Consider the following 19,410-nt stretch of genomic DNA (forward strand, 5'->3'; position numbering starts at 1 on the left):
TTTATTGACGTGAAACGCACAAAACAATAAAAAGCAAAATATACGTGAAGCTATGGAGTGCTCACAGGCAACTACACATAAACAAGATCCCACAAAAAAAACAGCAGGGAAATGGCTGCCTAAATATGATCCCCAATCAGAGACAACGCTAAACAGCTGCCTATGATTGGGAACCATACCAGGCCAACATAAAAATAAAAATACCTAGATTACCCAACCTAGTCACACCCCGACCTAACCAAAATAGAGAATAAAAAGGCTCTCTATGGTCAGGGCGTGACACTACCAAAATGCCTGCTGAATGATGCCTTTTCGTTGTTACAGCCAAATGAACCTAGCGCTAAATTGCCAATTACCAAACAAGGTGAAACATGTAGCCTGTGGATTAAATCACCAGTGGCATAGACAGAAATTTGTTAACATTTTGCCATTAAGCAAAGAGAAAAATGTGGAGTTTTCTATCTAATCTCATGCTATTCTACACATTTTGATATGAGGCTTAGAGAAAATGTAGCATTTTTTATTGCTAAAATATCGGTGTGTTGACTTTAGGGCTGACACAATTTTGTCGATTGTTTTGTCGATGGGCTGTTGGTCGACCAAGATTTTTTTGGTCGAGCAGTCGCAAATATACAGTGTATTCGGAAAGTATTCAGACCCTTTGACATTTTGTTACATTACAGCCTTTTTCTAAAATTTATTATATTTTTCCCCCTCCATCAATCTACACACAATACCCCATAATGACAAAGCAAAAACAGGTTTTTAGACATTTTTGCAAATGTATAACTAATTTAACACTGAAATATCCTATTTACATAAGTATTCAGACCCTTTACACAGTACTTTGTTGAAGCACCTTTGGCATCGATTACAGCCTCGAGTCTTCTTGGGTATGATGCTACAAGCTTGGCACACCTGAATTTGGGGAGTTTCTCCCAATCCTCTCTGCAGATCCTCTCAAACTCTGTCAGCTTTGATGGGGAGAGTTGCTGCACAGATATTTTCAGATCTCTCCAGAGATGTTCAATCTGGTTGAAGTCAGGGTTCTGGCTGGACTATTCAAGGACAGTCAGAGACTTGTCCCGAAGTCATTCCTGTGTTGTCTTGGCTGTATGCTTAGGGTCGTTGTCCTGTTGGAAGGTGAACCTTCGCCCCAGTCTGAGATCCTGAGCGCTCTGGAGCAGGTTTTCATCAAGGATCTCTCTTTACTTTACTCCGTTTATCTTTGCCTCACTCCTGACTAGTCTCCCAGTCCCTGCCGCTGAAAAATATCCCCACATCATGATGCTGCCACCACCATGCTTCACCGTAGGGATGGTGCCAGGTTTCCTCCAGACGTGACGCTTGGTATTCAGCGTCAGAACAGAGACTCTCATGGTCTGAGAGTCTTTAGGTGCCTTTTGGCAAACTCCAAGCAGGCTGTCATGTGCCATTTACTGAGGAGTGGCTTCCGTCTGACAACTCTTCCATAAAGGCCTGATTGGTGGAATGCTGTAGAGATGGTTGTCCTTCTGCGAGGTTCTCCCATCTCCACAGAGGAACTTTGGAGCTCTGTCAGAGTGATCATAGGGTTCTTGGTGACCTCCCTGACCAAGGCCCTTCTTCCCCGATTGCTCAGTTTGGCCCGGCGGCCAGCTCTAGCAAGAGTTTTGGTGGTTCCACACTTCTTCCATTTAAGAATGATGGAGGCCACTGTGTTCTTGGGGACCTTCAATGATGCAGAAATGTTTTGTACCCTTCCCCAGATCTGTGCCTCGACACAATCCTGTCTCGGAGCTCTATGGGCAATTCCTTCCACCTCATGGCTTGGTTTTTGCTCTGATATGCACTGTCAACTGTGAGACCTTATATAGACAGGTGTATGCCTTACCAAATTATGTCCAATCAATTGAATTTACCACAGGTGGACTCCAATTTAGTTGTAGAAACATCAAGTATTATCAATGGAAACAGGATGCACCTGAGCTCAATTTCGAGTCTCATAGCAAAGGGTCTGAATACTTATGTAAATAAGGTATTTCAGCTTTTTTTAAACAAAAATGTATAAAAAACTGTTTTCGCTTTGTCATTATGGGTATTGTGTGTAGAATGCTGAGGAAAAAATAATATTTAATCAATTTTAGAAAAAGGATGTAACATAACAAAATGTGGAAAAAGTCAAGGTGGCTGAATACTTTCCGAAGTGTGTGTGTGAGAGATGTATTTTATGGCAAATGAGACACCTGTCTGATTCACGCCTGTCTCAGTGGACTAATCCATTGCAAAGGCCGCGGGGATGGCACACCAGTATCACCAGTAGTACATTTACCATCATTTCTTATCTACAATGTTTGTATGGTTTCGGCAATTTCTGTTAATTCATTTAAAAAATATATTATAGTGTTTTACCGTTATCATTGTCGTAGTGGACACAATGTTTGCAGACCGCAACAACCGATGCTACAGTACACTTGTGAGGAACAAGTTTTGTTTTTTCATTCCATTTATGAGTTGTCAATTTTATTCATTGTCTTTTGTTTGTAGTGCTCCTGTCAATGTTGAGTAAAGACGCGCATCTGATTATGCATAGAAGTAGGCCTAGGCTACCTGGCCTGCGCGCAAATGTAGGCCTATAAATGTGGCCATTTGGGGATCTGATATTATTTCTGATTGAGAAGCTCCACTGTGGTGGTAAGTTAAGACAAAGTACTTTTTTCTCTCACCTCAAACAGCAAGTAAACAAAGTCTGTTTTTAGATCCATTGAGAATGACAATAGTTCCTCAAAGTAGCCTATTTGATAACCACTCAGCATGAAAGTGAAAAAATAGTAATGCTCTGATCCGGTGGAAACGTCAAAAATAGGCCTACCTGATTACTTATTATCCCTGATGCAAATAGAGGGCCCAGAATATTTTATCCAATGTTGCAAGTTACTAGTGTGAGCTTCATGGATGGACCCAAGTTAATAGTTGATACAATGTTTCAAGTTCCTTGCAGACAAGCCATGCGAAGCGATTTGTGATTTATGATATTTGCTTTTAGCAGGATATTTTCTACCTGCAGGCTGCAAGGTTTTTATTTGTTGTCTTTATGTAGGCTATTTTTACATAGTTGTCAATGGCAATAGAAGTTTTAGAATTTTGATTAACTTATGGCTTGGGGGCGCTATTTTCACATCCGGATGAAAAGTGTGCCCAAAGTAAACTGCCTGCTACTCAGGCCCAGAAGCTTGGATATGCATATAATTGGTAGATTTGGATAGAAAACACTCTAAAGTTTCTAAAACTGTTTGAATAAAGTCTGTGTATAACAGAACTGATTTGGCAGGCGAAACACCAAGCACAATCCATCCAGGGAAAACATTTTTTGATGTCAATCTGTTTTCCATTGGGTTTCTATGGCAAGGCCGTTTTAATAGAAATATCCTTGCAGTTCCTATAGCTTCCACTAGATGTCAACAGTCTTTAGAAATTGGTTGAGGTTTTTCTTTAGAGAAATTAAGAAGTAGCCCTGTTATTTTCCTGTGTCACTCCAGGTGCACTCTAATGATTTGGTGCGCGCGACCTAGAACATGCTTTCTTTGTTTTCGTCCGGTATTGAACGCTGTTTATCCCGTCTTAAATTTTATCGATAATTTACGTAAAAAAATACCTAAAGTTGTATTATGAAAGTTTTGGAAATGTTTGGACAAAGCTTACAGGTAACTTATGAGAGATTTTGTAGTCATGTAGCCTCAGTTGGAACCGGTGTTTTTCTGGATCAAACGCGCCAAATAACTGGACATTTTGGATATATAACGACGGAATTAATCGAACAAAAGGACCATTTGTGATGTTTATGGGACATATTGGAGTGCCAACAGAAGAAGCTCGTCAAAGGTAAGGCATGAATTATATCGGCTGGCGGGTTGAATTATGATTGTCTGTCTTTGTTTGATGGGGTGCTATCCTCAGATAATAGCACGGTTTGCTTTCGCCGTAAAGCATTTTTGAAACCTGACACTGCGGCTGGATTCACAACAAGTGTAGCTTTAATTTGGTGTATTGCATGTGTGATTTCATGAAAGTAAAATTTTTATAGTAATTTAATTTGATTTTGGCGGTCTGCCATTTCACCGGATGTTGTCAAATCGATCCCGCTAAAGGGATTTGATCCATTGTCACGAATACCACTGAAGGTGGCTCCCCTTCCTGTTCGGGTGGCGCTCGGCGGTCGTCGTCGCCGGTCTACTAGCTGCCACCGATCCCTTTTTCCTTTTCGTTTGTTTCTGTCTAATTGTTTTCACCTGTTCCTTGTTGGGGTTTTGGGATGGGTGTTATTTATGTTCGTTTTGCCCGCTGGTGTTTGTGCGGGCTTGTTGGTTGTTACGTTTGGTGATGTATCGTGTTTTGTTTGGGGTTTTCGCTGTCCAGTGTTGTAACGAGGTTTGGGGTTTGTTTAGCGCCAGTGTTTTGGGCATTCACCCATGTTTTGGACCTGTTACGTTTTGAAGGACATTAAAGCGTTTTCCCGTTCATTTCGCTCTCTGCATTTGACTCCTCACTCATTTCACTCACCCGTCGTTACAGAAGCCCGCACCTCCAGATGGAGTCAGCAGGAGCAGCGACCACCCCTCTCCCCACGATGGAGGAGAGAGTCCTTCATCATACGTCCACTCCTCTCGTCCGTTGGGAGAGGAGTGGTCTCCCTACTACCCCACCTACCCTCCCACCAGCAACTATACCATCTCCTCCAGCGGGATCCGGTGCCAGCACTCTGCGCATCACGCCTCCGAGGGAGTACGATGGAGCAGCGGCAGGGTGCCAGGGATTTCTGCTACAACTCGATCTCTACCTGGCCACCGTTCGGCCTGCTCCCTCGGACGAGGAGAGCGTGAGTGTCCTCGTCTCCTGCCTGACGGGTAGGGCCCTGGAGTGGGTCAACGCCGTCTGGAACGGGCCCGACTCAGCGAGGGGTCACTGTTCGATCACCCCCCGGAGGGCCGAGCGGCGGGTGAGAGGTTGTTCCATCTCCGGCAGGGGACGAGGAGCGCGCAGGACTTTGCGTTGGACTTCCGGACTTTGGCCGCTGGAGCAGGGTGGAACGACAGGGCCCTGATAGACCATTACAGGTGTAGCCTAAGAGAGGACGCCCGCAGGGAGCTGGCTTGTCGGGACACTACGCTCAGCTTGGATGAGCTGATTGACATGTCTATCCGGCTAGACCATCTGCTGGCTGCTCGCGGACGTTCTGAAAGGGTCCATTAAAGCGTTTTCCCGTTCATTTCGCTCTCTGCATTTGACTCCTCACTCATTTCACTCACCCGTCGTTACATCCATAAGAAGTTTTTAACCACATGTTAATGATTTTGAGATATAAAGACTTTATTATAAATTAAATGAAACTGTTCCACGAAAATCTGCATATGGAAATTATAACTGGCACGCAGATCGGTAGAAATGGTAAGAAAATTGGCACTCCAAATGGAAAAGGTTGCCTGGTGTAGCCTATTACCTACCGGCAACTCGAGGATCATAACAGCAGAATCTGCGAATGCCAGCTGTCACGACTACTCCTGCTCCCTCCCTCCGGAGCTTGACGTCGCCGGTCTACTAACCACAGGTCCTGGCAACCCACATTGTGCACACCTGGCAACCATTGCGCACATCTGCTCCCCATCATTACACACACCTGGACGTCATCACCACCCTGATTACTCTCCCTTCATATAGCCCTCAGCAGCCTGTGTCATCAGGCAGTATTGTTTTTTTGGTTACGTTTAGTACGCATCTCCTGTTTTGTATTATCGTCATGTTTATTATTATTAAACTCACCTTCTGCACCTGCTTCCTGACTCCCTGCGCTGTGGAATAACCAATCAGAGATGCAGTAGACCTATATACAAATAATTGCCATATATGGATCTGTGCCGTTCACTTTGAACTGGACTGTGTTTACAGCATGAGCAATCATGAAGCTGCTGAAGTTACAATGCTTGTGATGTAGAATATCAGGCTCCAATTTGTAAATAATTTAGAGTCACAGTTGAAAAGTTGCGGATTGATACACTGGATAAAAGCAGTGCTTTTTTCAATATGTGAGAAATAGGAGGTGTGGCAAGTGAGCGTGAGAAGAGGGTCAATTGCATGTGTCTCATGCCCAATGCGTGAAAGTTGGCAGCACTGTTAACGTTAAGGTGTTTTATGCAACCAGGCCCAGAGCCATGGAGCAACCCTTGAAAAAGCCCTATCACCGAAGCTCTGAAGCTTGGAATTGGTGACAACAAGATGGCCTGCTGTGGTGGAACAGAGTGAGCATGTGGGTTGCTAGGGGAGAAGAGGGGGGGAGCGAAGGTGGTGGAGAGCTTTGTAGGTCAGGAGGAGGATCTTGTATTCAATCTAGTGGGAGACAGGGAGACAGTGGAGTTCATGGAGGACAGGGGTGATGTGGTGCCAGGACTTAGTGTGGGTGAGAAATCAGGCTGCGGAGTTCTGAACCATTTGGAGCTTATGGAGGGAGCTTAAGTTGAAGCCTGAGAGTAAAGTAGTCGAGACGGGAGGAGACCTGACTTTGGCAATGTTGCAGAGGTTAAAGAATAAGGATTTGACAGTCTGCTGGATGTGGTGGTCGAAGGAGAGGGTGGAGTCCAGAATGGTGCCAAGGTTGCGTGCATGGGGGGAGGAAGAGACAGTGGTGTCGTCAATGGTGAGGGTGCCATCTTTGGTGAGGATGGATTTGATGCCTATGAGGAGGAGTTCCGTTTTAGCACTGTTGAGCTTGAGGAAGTTTTGTTGCATCCAGGTTTTTATTGCAGAGGCATGATTCAATGTGGGTCAGAGGTGGGTTGAGGAGGGATTTGGTGCCTAGGTAGATCTGGGTGTCATCAGCGTAGCAGTGAAAGTTAAGGTTGAAGTGATGGAGGATCTGACCAAAAGGGGATGTAGATGGTGAAGAGTAAGAGGCCCAGCACAGAGCCTTGGGGGACACCCAGTGAAACTGCAATGAATCTGAGATGTGGCCATTGAAGGAGATGTAGGAGGTCCGGTTGGTGAGGTAGGATTGTAGCCAGGAGACTACAGTGCCCTCAACACCCAGACCCTCCAGCCTGCTGAGTAGGATATGATGTCTCACAGTGTCAAAGGTGGCACTAAGATCAAGGAGAATCAGGATGTTGAGGGCACCAGTACCAGCAGAGGTGAGGAGGTCACTGATGACTTTGAGGAGTGCATGATGATGGTTGTGTGAACATTTACTGTTGATATAATCATTACATCAATAGGGGATGTGCTTCGTATCATGACCCCCTGCTGAATCTTTTATACGTTACAAATGCAGACATTCTGCTGGTAGGGTGTGTTACAGTAGTGTTACCTTGACGCTGTCGTGCCAGGGATGGTCTCGCTGGACACGTTCTGCTTCACTGGCCAGCGTCTGCAGGTTCAAGTTAGAGAACAGCGAAAACAAAAGGTCCTGCCCTTTATTTTGAATGGGAGGGATATTTCAAAAAATGATATTCACATTATTTATAACAGGGCCTGCCATGTCAAATAGTGTCCACTGCCAAATGGTTTCCACCCCTGGGTCAATTAGCTGTTAGCGTCTGTTGCTGGGGACGTTGCTAGAACCTGTCAAATCCTGACCGGCCTATGCAATGAACCAAAGCGTCTGTTGCTATGCAGCTTGCTATACTGGTTGCTATGCTGGTTGCTAGCTCTATTTTACCTCATAGTGCTCACGGAGGACGGAGGACAAGGGCGGTTCTGGTTCTATTTCACCTCATAAGCCCATTTCTAAAGTAGCCTGGATGAACTCTATACGTACTGGGAGTTTCAGGACAAATTAACCACACAAATATTGTGAGAAACATAAGCATATTATATGACAGCAGTTCACATAATATAATACTGTAAATATTTATGTTAATAGTTCATAGCACTGACCATCTCTTTTTTTGTCATTGATAAAATATAAACAATTGTGTTCATAAATGGTCTGACTTCATAGAAATGTAATGGGTTTAGAAGACTATAAGAGCTGAGTGTCTTTCTGTGTAAACCACATAACCACCTGATGTTCTTATTTGTAAAATAAAAGTGAAAGTAAAACTATGGTCCCTCTATTACTATAATGGCCCCATTTACAGGAAATAGCTAGAGAAATAGGAGAGCTAGACAGCCCTCCCCACTTGAATTTCACTTTCTGTTGTGCCTTTATAAATAGGTGCTGGTGCAATCCTTATTTCAGAACTATATCAGAATCTCAGCCTCAAGAGGAACTAGTACCAACAAGGTAAGTCTATTCACATTTTTTTTATTCATTTTTTATATTATCTTTTATAAACAACTTATTCTTCTGATAGGAAAAATTGGTAGACCTGATCGATATACAGTACAATATTTGCATTGCAAAAGGAAAAATCTAATTGCTATACTGCAATGTTTGTAGAAGCTGTCTATAATTTGTGCAGAAAGGAAATCTGTAACCTTGTCTTCTATTGTTCCTATACATCTTCTACATTATGGGGCAGTTTCCTGGACATATATTAAAACTATACAATAAATGTTTACTGTAACACAAATGGAATTGTAACTTGCTAAAAATGCATCCCACCTGTCTTTGCTTTCACAAACACCTGAAAGCTGGTTTGGGGTGCATTTTTTGTTACTAAATATACTGAACAAAAATATAAACTCAACATGTAAAGTGTTGGTCCCATGTTTCATGAGCTGAAATAAAAGATCACAGAAATGTTCCATACGCACAAAAAGCTTATTTCTCTCAAATGTTGTGCACAAATTTGTTTACATTCTAGTTAGTGAGCATTTCTCCTTGGCCAAGATAATCCATCCACCTGTCAGGTGTGGCATATCAAAAAGCAGATTAAACAGCATGATCATTACACAGGTGCACCTTGTGCTGGGGACAAATAATGCCACTCTAAAATATGAAGTTGAGGGAGCGTGCAATTGGCATGCTGACTGCAGGAATGTCCACCAGAGCTGTTGCCAGAGGACTGAATGTTAATTTCTCTACCATAAGTCGCCTCCAACGTCATTTTAGAGAATTTGGCAGTGCGTCCAACCGGCCTCACAACCACAGAACAGGTGTTACCACGCCAGCCCAGGACATCCACATCCGGCTTCTTCACCTGCGGGATTGTCTGAGTCTGAGACCAGCCACCCTGACAGCTGATGAAACTGAGGAGTATTTCTGTCTGTAATAAAGCACTTTTGTGTGGAAAAACTGATTGGCTGGGCCTGGCTCCCCAGTGCCCCTGCCCAGTCATGTAAAATACATAGATTAGGCCCTAATAAATGTATTTCAAATGACTGATTTCCTTATATGAACTGTAACTCAGTAAAATCTTAGAAATTGTTGCATGTTGCATTTATATTTTTGTTCAATATAGATACATTTTTTATTGGAAACAGGCTATCAAGTAATTTCATATGCCATGGAATATGTTAGTATTGCGAACGCAATGTGTACATTTTGTGTGAAATATCCAGTAGGGAATCCTGGATTAAGAAGCATTTTCAATGGAGATTCACTACTGAACTTGCTTTTAGCCCAGGACCGAGCTAAATCTGTGTCTGTCAAACTGACACTAAATGTAGTGATTTTTTGTGAAATAAATAAAGTAAAATTGCTGACTTACATCAAGTGCTTTGCGTTTCTTGGCCAGTAGCTTCTCGATGTCTAAAGCTACCTTCTCCACCATCTCATAAGGAGAATTCTTTACCAGGCTGAACTGCCTTCTTTTCTCATTGTAGATCTGCAAAAAAAGTTTAAAAATTTGAGTGCAGTTAAATGATAGTTCCACTTATGTTGTACATGTACTGATTGTATTACTGCATTTAACATAATTTGCAACAGTTTCCGATCCTTGAGTACGTGGACACCTACTTGTCAAACATTTCATTCCAAAATCATGGGCATTAATATGGCGTACCCATTTGCTGCTTTAACAGTCTCCACTTTTCTGGGAAGATTTTCCACTAGATGTTAAAACATTGCTGCAGGGACTTGCTTCAATTCAGCCACAAGAGTATTAGTGAGGTCGGGCGCTGATGTTGGGCGATTAGGACTGGCTCACCGTTGGCGTTCCAATTCATCCCAAAGGTGTTCGATGGGGTTGAGGTCAGGGCTCTGTGCAGGCAAGTCAAGTTCTTCTACACCGATCTCGATAACCCATTTCTGTATGGGCCTCGCTTTGTGCATGGGGGCATTGTCATTCTGAAACAGGAAAGGGCCTTCCTCAAACTGTTGCCACAAAGCTGGAAGCACAGAATCGTCTAAAATGTCATTTTATGCCGTAGCGTTAAGATTTCCCTTCATTGGAACTAAAGGGCCTAGCCCGAACCATAAAAAACAGCCTCAGACCATTATTCCTCCCTCACCAAACTTTACAGTTGGCACTATGCATTGGGGCAAGTAGCGTTCTCCTGGCATCCGCCAAACCCAGATTCGTCCGTCGGACTGCTAGATGGTGAAGGGTGATTTATCACTCCAGAGAATGTGTTTCCACTGCTCCAGCCAACGCTTGGCATTGCGCATGGTGATCTAAGGCTTGTGCGCGGCTGCTCGGCCATGGAAAACCATTTAATGAAGGTCCCGACAAACAGTTTTTGTGCTGATGTTGCTTCCAGAGGGAGTTTGGGACTCGGTAGTGAGCGTTGCAACTGAGGACAGAGGATTTTTACACGCTTCAGCACTCGTGTTCCTGTTCTGTGAGCGTGTGTGGGCTACCATTTTGCGGCTGAGCCATTGTTGCTCCTAGACATTTCCACTTCCCAATAACAGCACACACAGTTGCCCAGGGCAGCTCTACAGGGCAAAAATGTTACGAACTGACTTGTTGGAAAGGGGGGATCCTATGATGGTGCCACATTGAAAGTCACTGATCTCTTCAGTATGGGCCATTCTACTGCCAATGTTTGTCTATGGAGATTGCATGGCTGTGTGGTCAATTTTATACACCTGTCAGCAACGGGTATGGCTGAAATAGCTGAATCCACTAATTTGAAGGGGTGTCCACATACATCTGGCCATGTAGTGTAGCTACTAGGGCCGTGACGATACCAATATCACAATATTCCTTAGTATCGTGGCAAGGAAACAAAACATGAAGCGGATTAAACTTCTTTAGGAAAACAGCCCTAATGTTGGAAACAAACATCATTATGTTGCCATTCAGTCACATGTATTTATTTTTCAAGCTATAGCACACTATCTTACATACAGCAGGTATTTAAAGGACCAAAGGTCTGCTTCGTATTTTCATTTTTGCCATGGAAAAAATATTGTAATACTGGTATCCACCCAGCCCTAATAGCTGCAGTGCAGACATGACGTACTATTCAACCCAAATAGTATTTTTTTGTTCCAGGATTGAGTTAAAAGGTCCAATGCAGCCGGTTTTATTTCACTATCAAATAATTTTATGCTAACAATTAAGTACCTTTCTGTGATTGTTTTCAATTAAAATGGTTAAAAACGAACACAAATAGCTTCTTAGCAGAGAGCAATTTCTCAAGCAAAAATGTTGATAGGACTGTCTGGCAGTGGTCTGAGTGGGGAGGTGAAAACTATTTGTTATTGGCAGAGAGGTTTGGAATGCTCTTTCTTATTGGTCTACTAACTAATTTACCACCTGGGGATGTCACCAGGGAGGCCAACACTCCATCCCACCAAAACAGGCTGAAGTTTCAAGCGGTCTTTTAAAACAGCTCTTACACTAAAAGGACATTATCATCAATTTCACAGTATTCCAACCTCAAAGTGTGTTAGTATATATAAAACACAGGAAAATCACATTTTTGACTGCGCTGGGCCTCTAATTCCACAAATTAATTTAGAAATAATTTAATTATATCTATAATTTCGATTTAATTCAATTATAATTCCATGTCAGTCTTTGAATTTAGATAACTAAATTCCTCTCCATTCCAATGTTAGGTAAATTCCAAGAAATCAATTCCCAAATCAATATTAGGTCACAACAATTCCACAAATTCAAATTCAATTCCCTCAGGCTTTCAGATTGATCATGTGACTGTTCAGACAGCCTAACTATACTGGAACTATAGAAATACAAATCCTGCAGTCAATGTTTGATACATTGCATTAACTGGGAAATGTAATAATACTGAATTCCAATTTAATTCAATTCCAGATTAAATGTTTTACAATTCCGATTAAATTCCAATAAAAAAAGTGCATGCAGTCTAATTCTAATTCAATAACTTGAAAGATTGTTGAAATTGAATTCAAAATAAATTCTCCCCTTCCATCAGTGAATTCAATAATTGTATTGGAATTTCTAATTAAATTGGAATTGACCCCAACCCTGTTACATTCCCTCTCAGAAAAGCAAACATGGGTGGAGAAGAATCAACGCCACCACCACCACCACCAACCCCACCAAAGAAGGGTAAGAGAGAGATGACATATCTGTAAAATACAGTCAACCCCTGATAGTTAATATAAGGTGTGAGTGCAAATTCTGTTCAAGCACAGTGCATCGGTCCCAATTCTTTTTACTTGTTCTGGGAACCTGCTTACACCGTTTTAGTGCATGCATTGACCACAGCCCCAAGGCATTACATATATAGTACATACCCTGTATCATACCCTGCCTACTCTCATTAATTATGTGTCATTGTACTCAATCTTCAAATTCTTTTGAAAATAAGAGATGGGGGGTGTTGGAATGTGGAAAACAATAATGAACTAATTTAATCAAAATGTGTTCCATGTGTTCACACAGAATTTGACCAACAATGGAGGAAAACATGTTGGAGGTAAGTACTGTACTGACTGACCAATATGGAGGATGAAAGAGAAAGTAAAACAAACATTTAGGTTATAATTACAATCACTATCAAGGGTTGTGTGAATGGTGTGCTATACTAAATTGCTGATATCAGTTTTCCCACCATCTTAAATTAGTCCTGGTGTTATCTTGATACAATATCCCTGTACATAATTATAAGCCGTCTATGGCCACTGTTTCAAAATCCTAAATGTTTAGCATTTGTGGCACAAATCCATTGCAAGTTAATGGTACCGAAATTAGCATTTTCCACGCTTCATGTCAATCACCTATAAGTAACTTAATGTAAAGGTTTTCTTCCTGGGGTGAAGGAGAGGACCAAAATGCAGCGTAGCCAGTGCTCAACATGTTTAATTTATAAGAACAAGTGAACACTACAAACAACTTACAAAATAACAAACGTGCAAAACCGATACAGACCTATTTGGTGCAGAACACAAACACAGAGACAGGTAACAACCACCCACAACGAACACAGTGAAACAACCTACCTAAATATGACTCTTAATTAGAGGAACGCAAAACACCTGCCTCTAATTAAGAGCCATACCAGGCAACCCTAAACCAACATAGAAACACACAACATAGAATGCCCACCCAAAACTCACGCCCTGACCATCACACACATACAAAACAACAGAAAACAGGTCAGGAACGTGACACTTAATTGAGCTACACAATCAATTTGAAATACTTTAGGATGATTAGGACATGAATCATGCAAAAACAATCGGTACCATTGATTTGCATTGAATCTGTGCCACAAATGCTAAAAGGTTAGCATTTGGAAACAGTGGCCAGGTAAACATAAGAAATAACAGGTACTCTTCATTGTCTCTCACAGTAAAGGAGAGAGAGACCACATGGTGGATGAACTGAGGAACTTTAAACTGAGTGATCCTGACGTGGGTCAGCTCAGATGCCTGCTATATGGACCAGTCGGTGCAGGAAAGTCCAGCTTCATCAACTCAGTCAACAATGTCTTCCAAAATCGGATAACAAGTAGTGCCCTGGTAGCTTCTACCTCTGGCACAAGCTTCACCATGACAGTAAGCTGCAGTGCCTAATACATTTAACACAGACACAATGCAGGCATGGGATATGGCTACCTAATATATCCTGGTACATTAAGACACAGTATTTCATGAGCTACAAACAGGCAGAGACTTGAAGAGGGACTTACAGGAGCAAAGAGAGGTTGTCTGCGCTAATTTAACTGCAAAACGTAGTCAATTACAGGGGTGTCGGTTTGCAAAAGTAGGACCATGGAAAGAATAAATACACTCAGACTGTTGGAAACTTCAAATAAAAAACTAAAATGGAGACTCAGATGCACAAATGTAATATAATTTACATATTTTTATGTGAAAAGGTGCATAAAGAAAAGGGACAAGACAAATGAAAGCACACAAATCTGTCTATAAAGAAAATATAAATGAGTTGAATACATCACATAATCAAGACTAGATAAATGCAAAGCATGTAACTACACAGTAGAATACAAAGTAGAAATGTACACAGTAGAAATGTTATATTTAAGCAATAAGGCCCGAGGAGGTGTGGTATATGGCCAATATACCACGGCTAAGTGCTGTTCTTAGGCACGACGCATCACGGAGTGCCTGGACGCAGCCCTTAGCCGTGGTATATTGGCCATATATCACAAACCCTTGAGGTGCCTTATTACTATTATAAACTGGTTACCAACATAATTAGAACAGTAAAAATAAATATTTTGTCATACCCATGGTATACGGTCTGATATACCACGGCTGTCAGCCAATCAGCATTCAGAGCTCGAACCACCCAGTTTATAATATGTATTCTACTGCTTAGGTATATCCTTTGAGTTAAAAACTGAAACGTTGGTGTTGCATTTTTACTTTATGCACATTTCGGGGTATTGTGCTCTAAATCAATTTTATAGAAAGGGTCTGAGTAAAGGGTCTGAACTTATAGTACCAGTCAACATTTTGGATACACCTACTCATTCAAGGGTTTTTCTTTATTTGTATTATTTTCTACATTTTAGAATAATGGTGAAGACATCAAAACTATGAAATAACACATGGAATCATGTAGTAACCAAAAAGTGTTATATAAAATATATTTTATATTTGAGATTCTTCAAAGTAGTCACCCTATCTTTGATGACAGCATACTCTCAACCAGCTTCATGAGGTAGTCACCTGGAATGCATTTCAATTAACAGGTGTGCCTTGTTAAAAGTTAATGTGTAGAATTTATTTCCTTCTTAATGCGTTTGAGCTAATCAATTGGGTTGTGACAAGGTAGGGTTGATATTCAAATGATAGCCTTATTTGGTAAAAGACCAAGTTCATATTATGGCAAGAACAGCTCAAATAAGCAAACAGAAACGACAGTCCATCATTACTTTAAGACATGAAGGTCAGTCAATCCAGAACATTTCAAGAACTTTGAAAGTTTCTTCACGTGCAGTCGCAAAAACTATCAAGTGCTATGATAAAACTGGCTCTCATGAGGACCGCCACAGAAAAGGAAGATCCAGAATTACTTCTGCTTCATTTGAGTTAACTGCACCTCAGATTGCAGCCCACATAAATGCTTCACAAAATCCAAGTAACAGACACATCTCAACATCAACTGTTCAGAGGAGACTGCGTGAATCAGGCCTTCATGGTCGAATTGTGGCAAAGAAACCACTACTAAAGGACACCAAGAAGGGACTTGTTTGGACCAAGAAACAGGAGCAATGGACATTAGACCGGTGGAAATCTGTATTTTGGTCAATTTTAGATCTTTTGTTCCAACCGCCGTGTCTTTGTGAGACGCAGAGTAGGTGAACGGATGATTACCACATGTGTGGTTCTCACCGTGAAGCATGGAGGAGGAGGTGTGGTGGTGTGTGGGTGCTTTGCTGATTCATTTAGAATTCAAGGCACACTTAACCAGCATGGCTACCACAGCATTCTGCAGCACTACGCCATCCCATCTGGTTTGCGCTTAGTGGGACTATCATTTGTTTTTCAACAGGACAATGACCCAAAACACACCTCCATGCTGTGTAAGGACTACTGGACCAAGGAGAGTGATTGACTGCTGCATCAGATGACCTGGCCTCCACAATCAACCAGCCTCAACCCAATTGAGATGGTTTGGAATGAGTTAGACCACAGAGTGAAGGAAAAGCTCAGCATATGTGGGAACTCCTTCAAGACTGTTGGAAAAGCATTCCATGTGAAGCTGGTTGAGAGAATGCCAAGCGTGTGCAAAGCTGTCATCAAGGCAAAGGGTAGCTACTTTGAAGAATCTCAAATATAAAATATATTTTGATTTGTTGAACACTTTTTTTGGTTACTACATGACTCCATGTGTTATTTATTATTATGACTCCAAGTTTTGATGTCTTCACTATTATTCTACAATGTAGAAAATAGTAAAAATAAAGAAAAACTCTTGAATGAGTAGGTGTGTCCAAACTTTTGACTGGTACTGTATACACACACACACACACACATACACACACTAGGAACAGCTATCTACTATTGAGTTGCACCCCCTTTTGCCCTCAAAACAGCCTTCATTCGTCAGGGTATTTTCTACAAGGTGTCGAAAGCGTTGCACAGGGACGCTGGCCCATGTTGACTCCAATGCTTCCCACAGATGTGTTAAGATGGCTGGATGTCCTTTGGGTGATGGACCATTCTTGATACACACGGGAAATTGTTGAGCGTGAAAAACCCAGCAGCGTTGCAGTTTTTGAACCAAACCTGTGCGCCTGGCACCTACCAGAATGTGTTCAAAGGCACTTAAAATATTTTGTCTTGCCCATTCACCCTTTGAATGGCACACATACACAATCCATGTCTCAATTGTTTCAAGGCTTAAAAATATTCTTTAACCTGTCTCCTCCCCTTCATCTACACTGATTGAAGTGGATTTAACAAGTGACATCAACAAGGGATCATAGCTTTCACCTGGTCAGTCTGTCATGGAAAGATCAAATCAAATTTGATTTGTCACATGCACCGAATACAACAGGTGTTGATTCACCTTACAGTGAAATGCTTACTTACAAGCCCTTAACCAACAACGCAGTTAAGAAAAAATAAGTGCTAAGGAAAAAAATAGATAAGTAAAAAATTACAAATAAAAGTAACAAATAATTAAAGAGAAGCAGTAAAATAACAATAGTGAGGCTATTAACAGGGGGTACCAATACAGAGTCAATGTGTGGGGGCACCAGTTAGTCGAGGTATTATGTACATGTACTGTAGGTAGAGTTCAGGTGAAAGATCAGGTGTTCCTAATGTTTTGTACACTCAGTGTATATATTTGTTGATTCTGTGCCTCAGTTTGGTATGTTTCATGTGTGTGAGGGTATTTATCTTTTCCATAGAAAAAAAAGATACATGTTAATACATAAAAAATGTATTTTCAGTATGACACACACTACATTCAAGGCCGTTCAGGAGAAAAACGTCTTCCCTTTGCATTCAATGATGTCATGGGTCTGGAAACACAAAAAAATGGGTTGCACCCTGATGACATCATCAATGCTCTGAAGGGCCATCTACCAGAGGGCTATGAGGTAATGCAAAAGTCAAACACACACACACACACGCACGCACACACACACACACACTAATAAATCTTATATTTTCTTGGCCAGTTCAATCCTTTCCACCCATTATCGGACCAAAAAAAGGAATTCATTCAGAATCCCAGCTTAAGTGACAAAACTCACTGCCTGGTGAGTATTGTGTCAGCGGACAAAATCTCTCTCATGTCAAAGGAGGTCATAGACAAGATGAGGAACATCAGGGCAGAAGCCAGCAGACTGAGTAAGTACCCTCTTTAAACTCTGTTTCTCAATGGTAACTACAACTATGGCTGGCGATCAGTTGTCACCTTTCAGCTGTAGCTCTTGACTTTTCACTATTACATGATACAGTGTTACTTATGCTAGTCCTTCTATTCATTAAATATTCATTTCTATGGCAGAAATCCCTCAAGTTGTTGTCATGACCATGCCAGACAAGGCTTGTGAGCTGGTGAACACGGATGTGAAGAGAATCTTCTACAGCAAGGCAATCAAAGAGAAGGTAAATCACATGACCTCAGACCTGATCAAATTTCACATTGCCTGGACAAGTGTTTTAACATGTCAGCTAACCACATAATATGATGAGGCAATCTGATGCCCAACTGCACAGTTGATGTGTCACGACTTCCGCCGGAGTCAGTCCCTCTCCTTGTCCGAGCGGCGATAGGCGGTCGACGTTACCAGCCTTCTAGCCATCACCGATCCACTTTTCATTTTCCATTTGTTTTGTCTTTGGTGTTTACACACCTGGTTTCAATTCCCCCATTACATGTTTATTATTTAACCCTCTGGTTTCCCCCATGTTTGTGTGCGTGTTTGTTCTATGTTGATGGCTGTATCTGACGGCTGGTATTTTGTTGCCGGGTTTTGTATTTACGCCCGTTTATTCGTGGTACCGGTATATTTCACGCACCGTTGTATTGTTTCTATACTGGTGTTTTTTCGTGTATTTAATACCTTGTCCACGCATCTCAACTCTCCTGCGCCTGACTCCTTTTCACCAGTTACCCAAAGCCTTGACATGATGATGTGGCACGCAACCATTGGTTGACGCAATGCAATGTCTGCGATGTAGTCAGCCATTATATCTTGGGTGTGCTGACATGATTCAATGATCATCAAATTGATCCTGCCCTTTTTGTCTCCAACGTTTTTCAGATGGAGCTCTGCAGTAATGAGCTAGGCCTTCCCATGAACTTCATCTTGCCGGTGAAGAACTACCACGAGGAGGGGATGCTGGATAACGACATGGACATCCTGATACTGAACGCCATGACTCAGATTATGAACTTCGCCAACGACTACCTCTGGCAACTCCAACAACATGCAATTCAAAAATAGAATGAGTATTAAGAGATTAGTTAGTGAGCCCTGAAGTTTAAGATTGGAATGAAGTTCCTAATTTCTATATTTTTGACATTGTGGTCGTATCATTTCACTTCCATGTAGAGGCCTAAATAGGTTATCTGCGGCTCTGGGAGAAATGTATTTTGAGTGAGTATGCATTTCGTGTGACAAGAAAATCTTTAAAATAAACTGAACATTGCTGTGCATATATGCTACTTTTTAACATTAACACCCAACAGTGTACAATTGTGTTAGATAAACTAGCATCCTTCACAGAATTCCTTGATGACTGAAACTGATCTTAAACCATACTTTGTTTTACTGATATTGCTGTAAAATTAATATGATGCATCATTATTGTTGTATCTTTTTTTTTGTTGCTTTTCTGCTTAAGTTGACTTAATTTCCAGGTAAATTTTAAGTTAAAAAAATAATTTAAAAAAATAATGGCTATTGATGACATCGCCATCTTTCTCTCTCTATATATAACCAGGTTTCCATCCAACTTCATGGGGATGAATTACCTGACGGATAAAATAAACTCACGAAAGGCCTGATGGAAACGGCAAATTTGACTAAAATTTCCCAATGTCGACAAAACAAAATAACCTTCACAAGGATGGATCATTTTTGGGGTCTGTGAAATAGATTATGTGACAATTGTAGTGGAAACGCATT

At 41.5% G+C, this 19,410-nt stretch overlaps 2 protein-coding genes across 2 annotated transcripts in view; one reads left to right on the forward strand and one right to left on the reverse strand.

Annotated features, from left to right (window-relative positions):
• The window catches only part of LOC139543103 (voltage-dependent calcium channel subunit alpha-2/delta-2-like), a 32,655-nt gene that overhangs the window by 10,181 nt on the left and 3,064 nt on the right, over nt 1-19,410 (reverse strand). The window contains exon 2 of the mRNA XM_071349276.1: nt 9,621-9,737. Within this exon, the coding sequence (XP_071205377.1) occupies nt 9,621-9,737 (117 nt within the window). The remainder of the gene's footprint in view (nt 1-9,620; nt 9,738-19,410) is intronic.
• Nucleotides 8,151-18,938, forward strand: LOC139543073 (interferon-induced protein 44-like). The gene is made up of 8 exons (XM_071349216.1): nt 8,151-8,251; nt 12,331-12,395; nt 12,732-12,765; nt 13,642-13,846; nt 17,221-17,370; nt 17,452-17,623; nt 17,784-17,884; nt 18,544-18,938. The coding sequence occupies exons 2-8, from the start codon at nt 12,341-12,343 to the stop codon at nt 18,724-18,726; spliced, it is 900 nt and encodes a 299-aa protein (XP_071205317.1). The 5' UTR covers nt 8,151-8,251; nt 12,331-12,340; the 3' UTR covers nt 18,727-18,938.

This window comes from Salvelinus alpinus, chromosome 2 (genome assembly GCF_045679555.1).
Source record: "Salvelinus alpinus chromosome 2, SLU_Salpinus.1, whole genome shotgun sequence".
Taxonomy (NCBI): domain Eukaryota; kingdom Metazoa; phylum Chordata; class Actinopteri; order Salmoniformes; family Salmonidae; genus Salvelinus; species Salvelinus alpinus.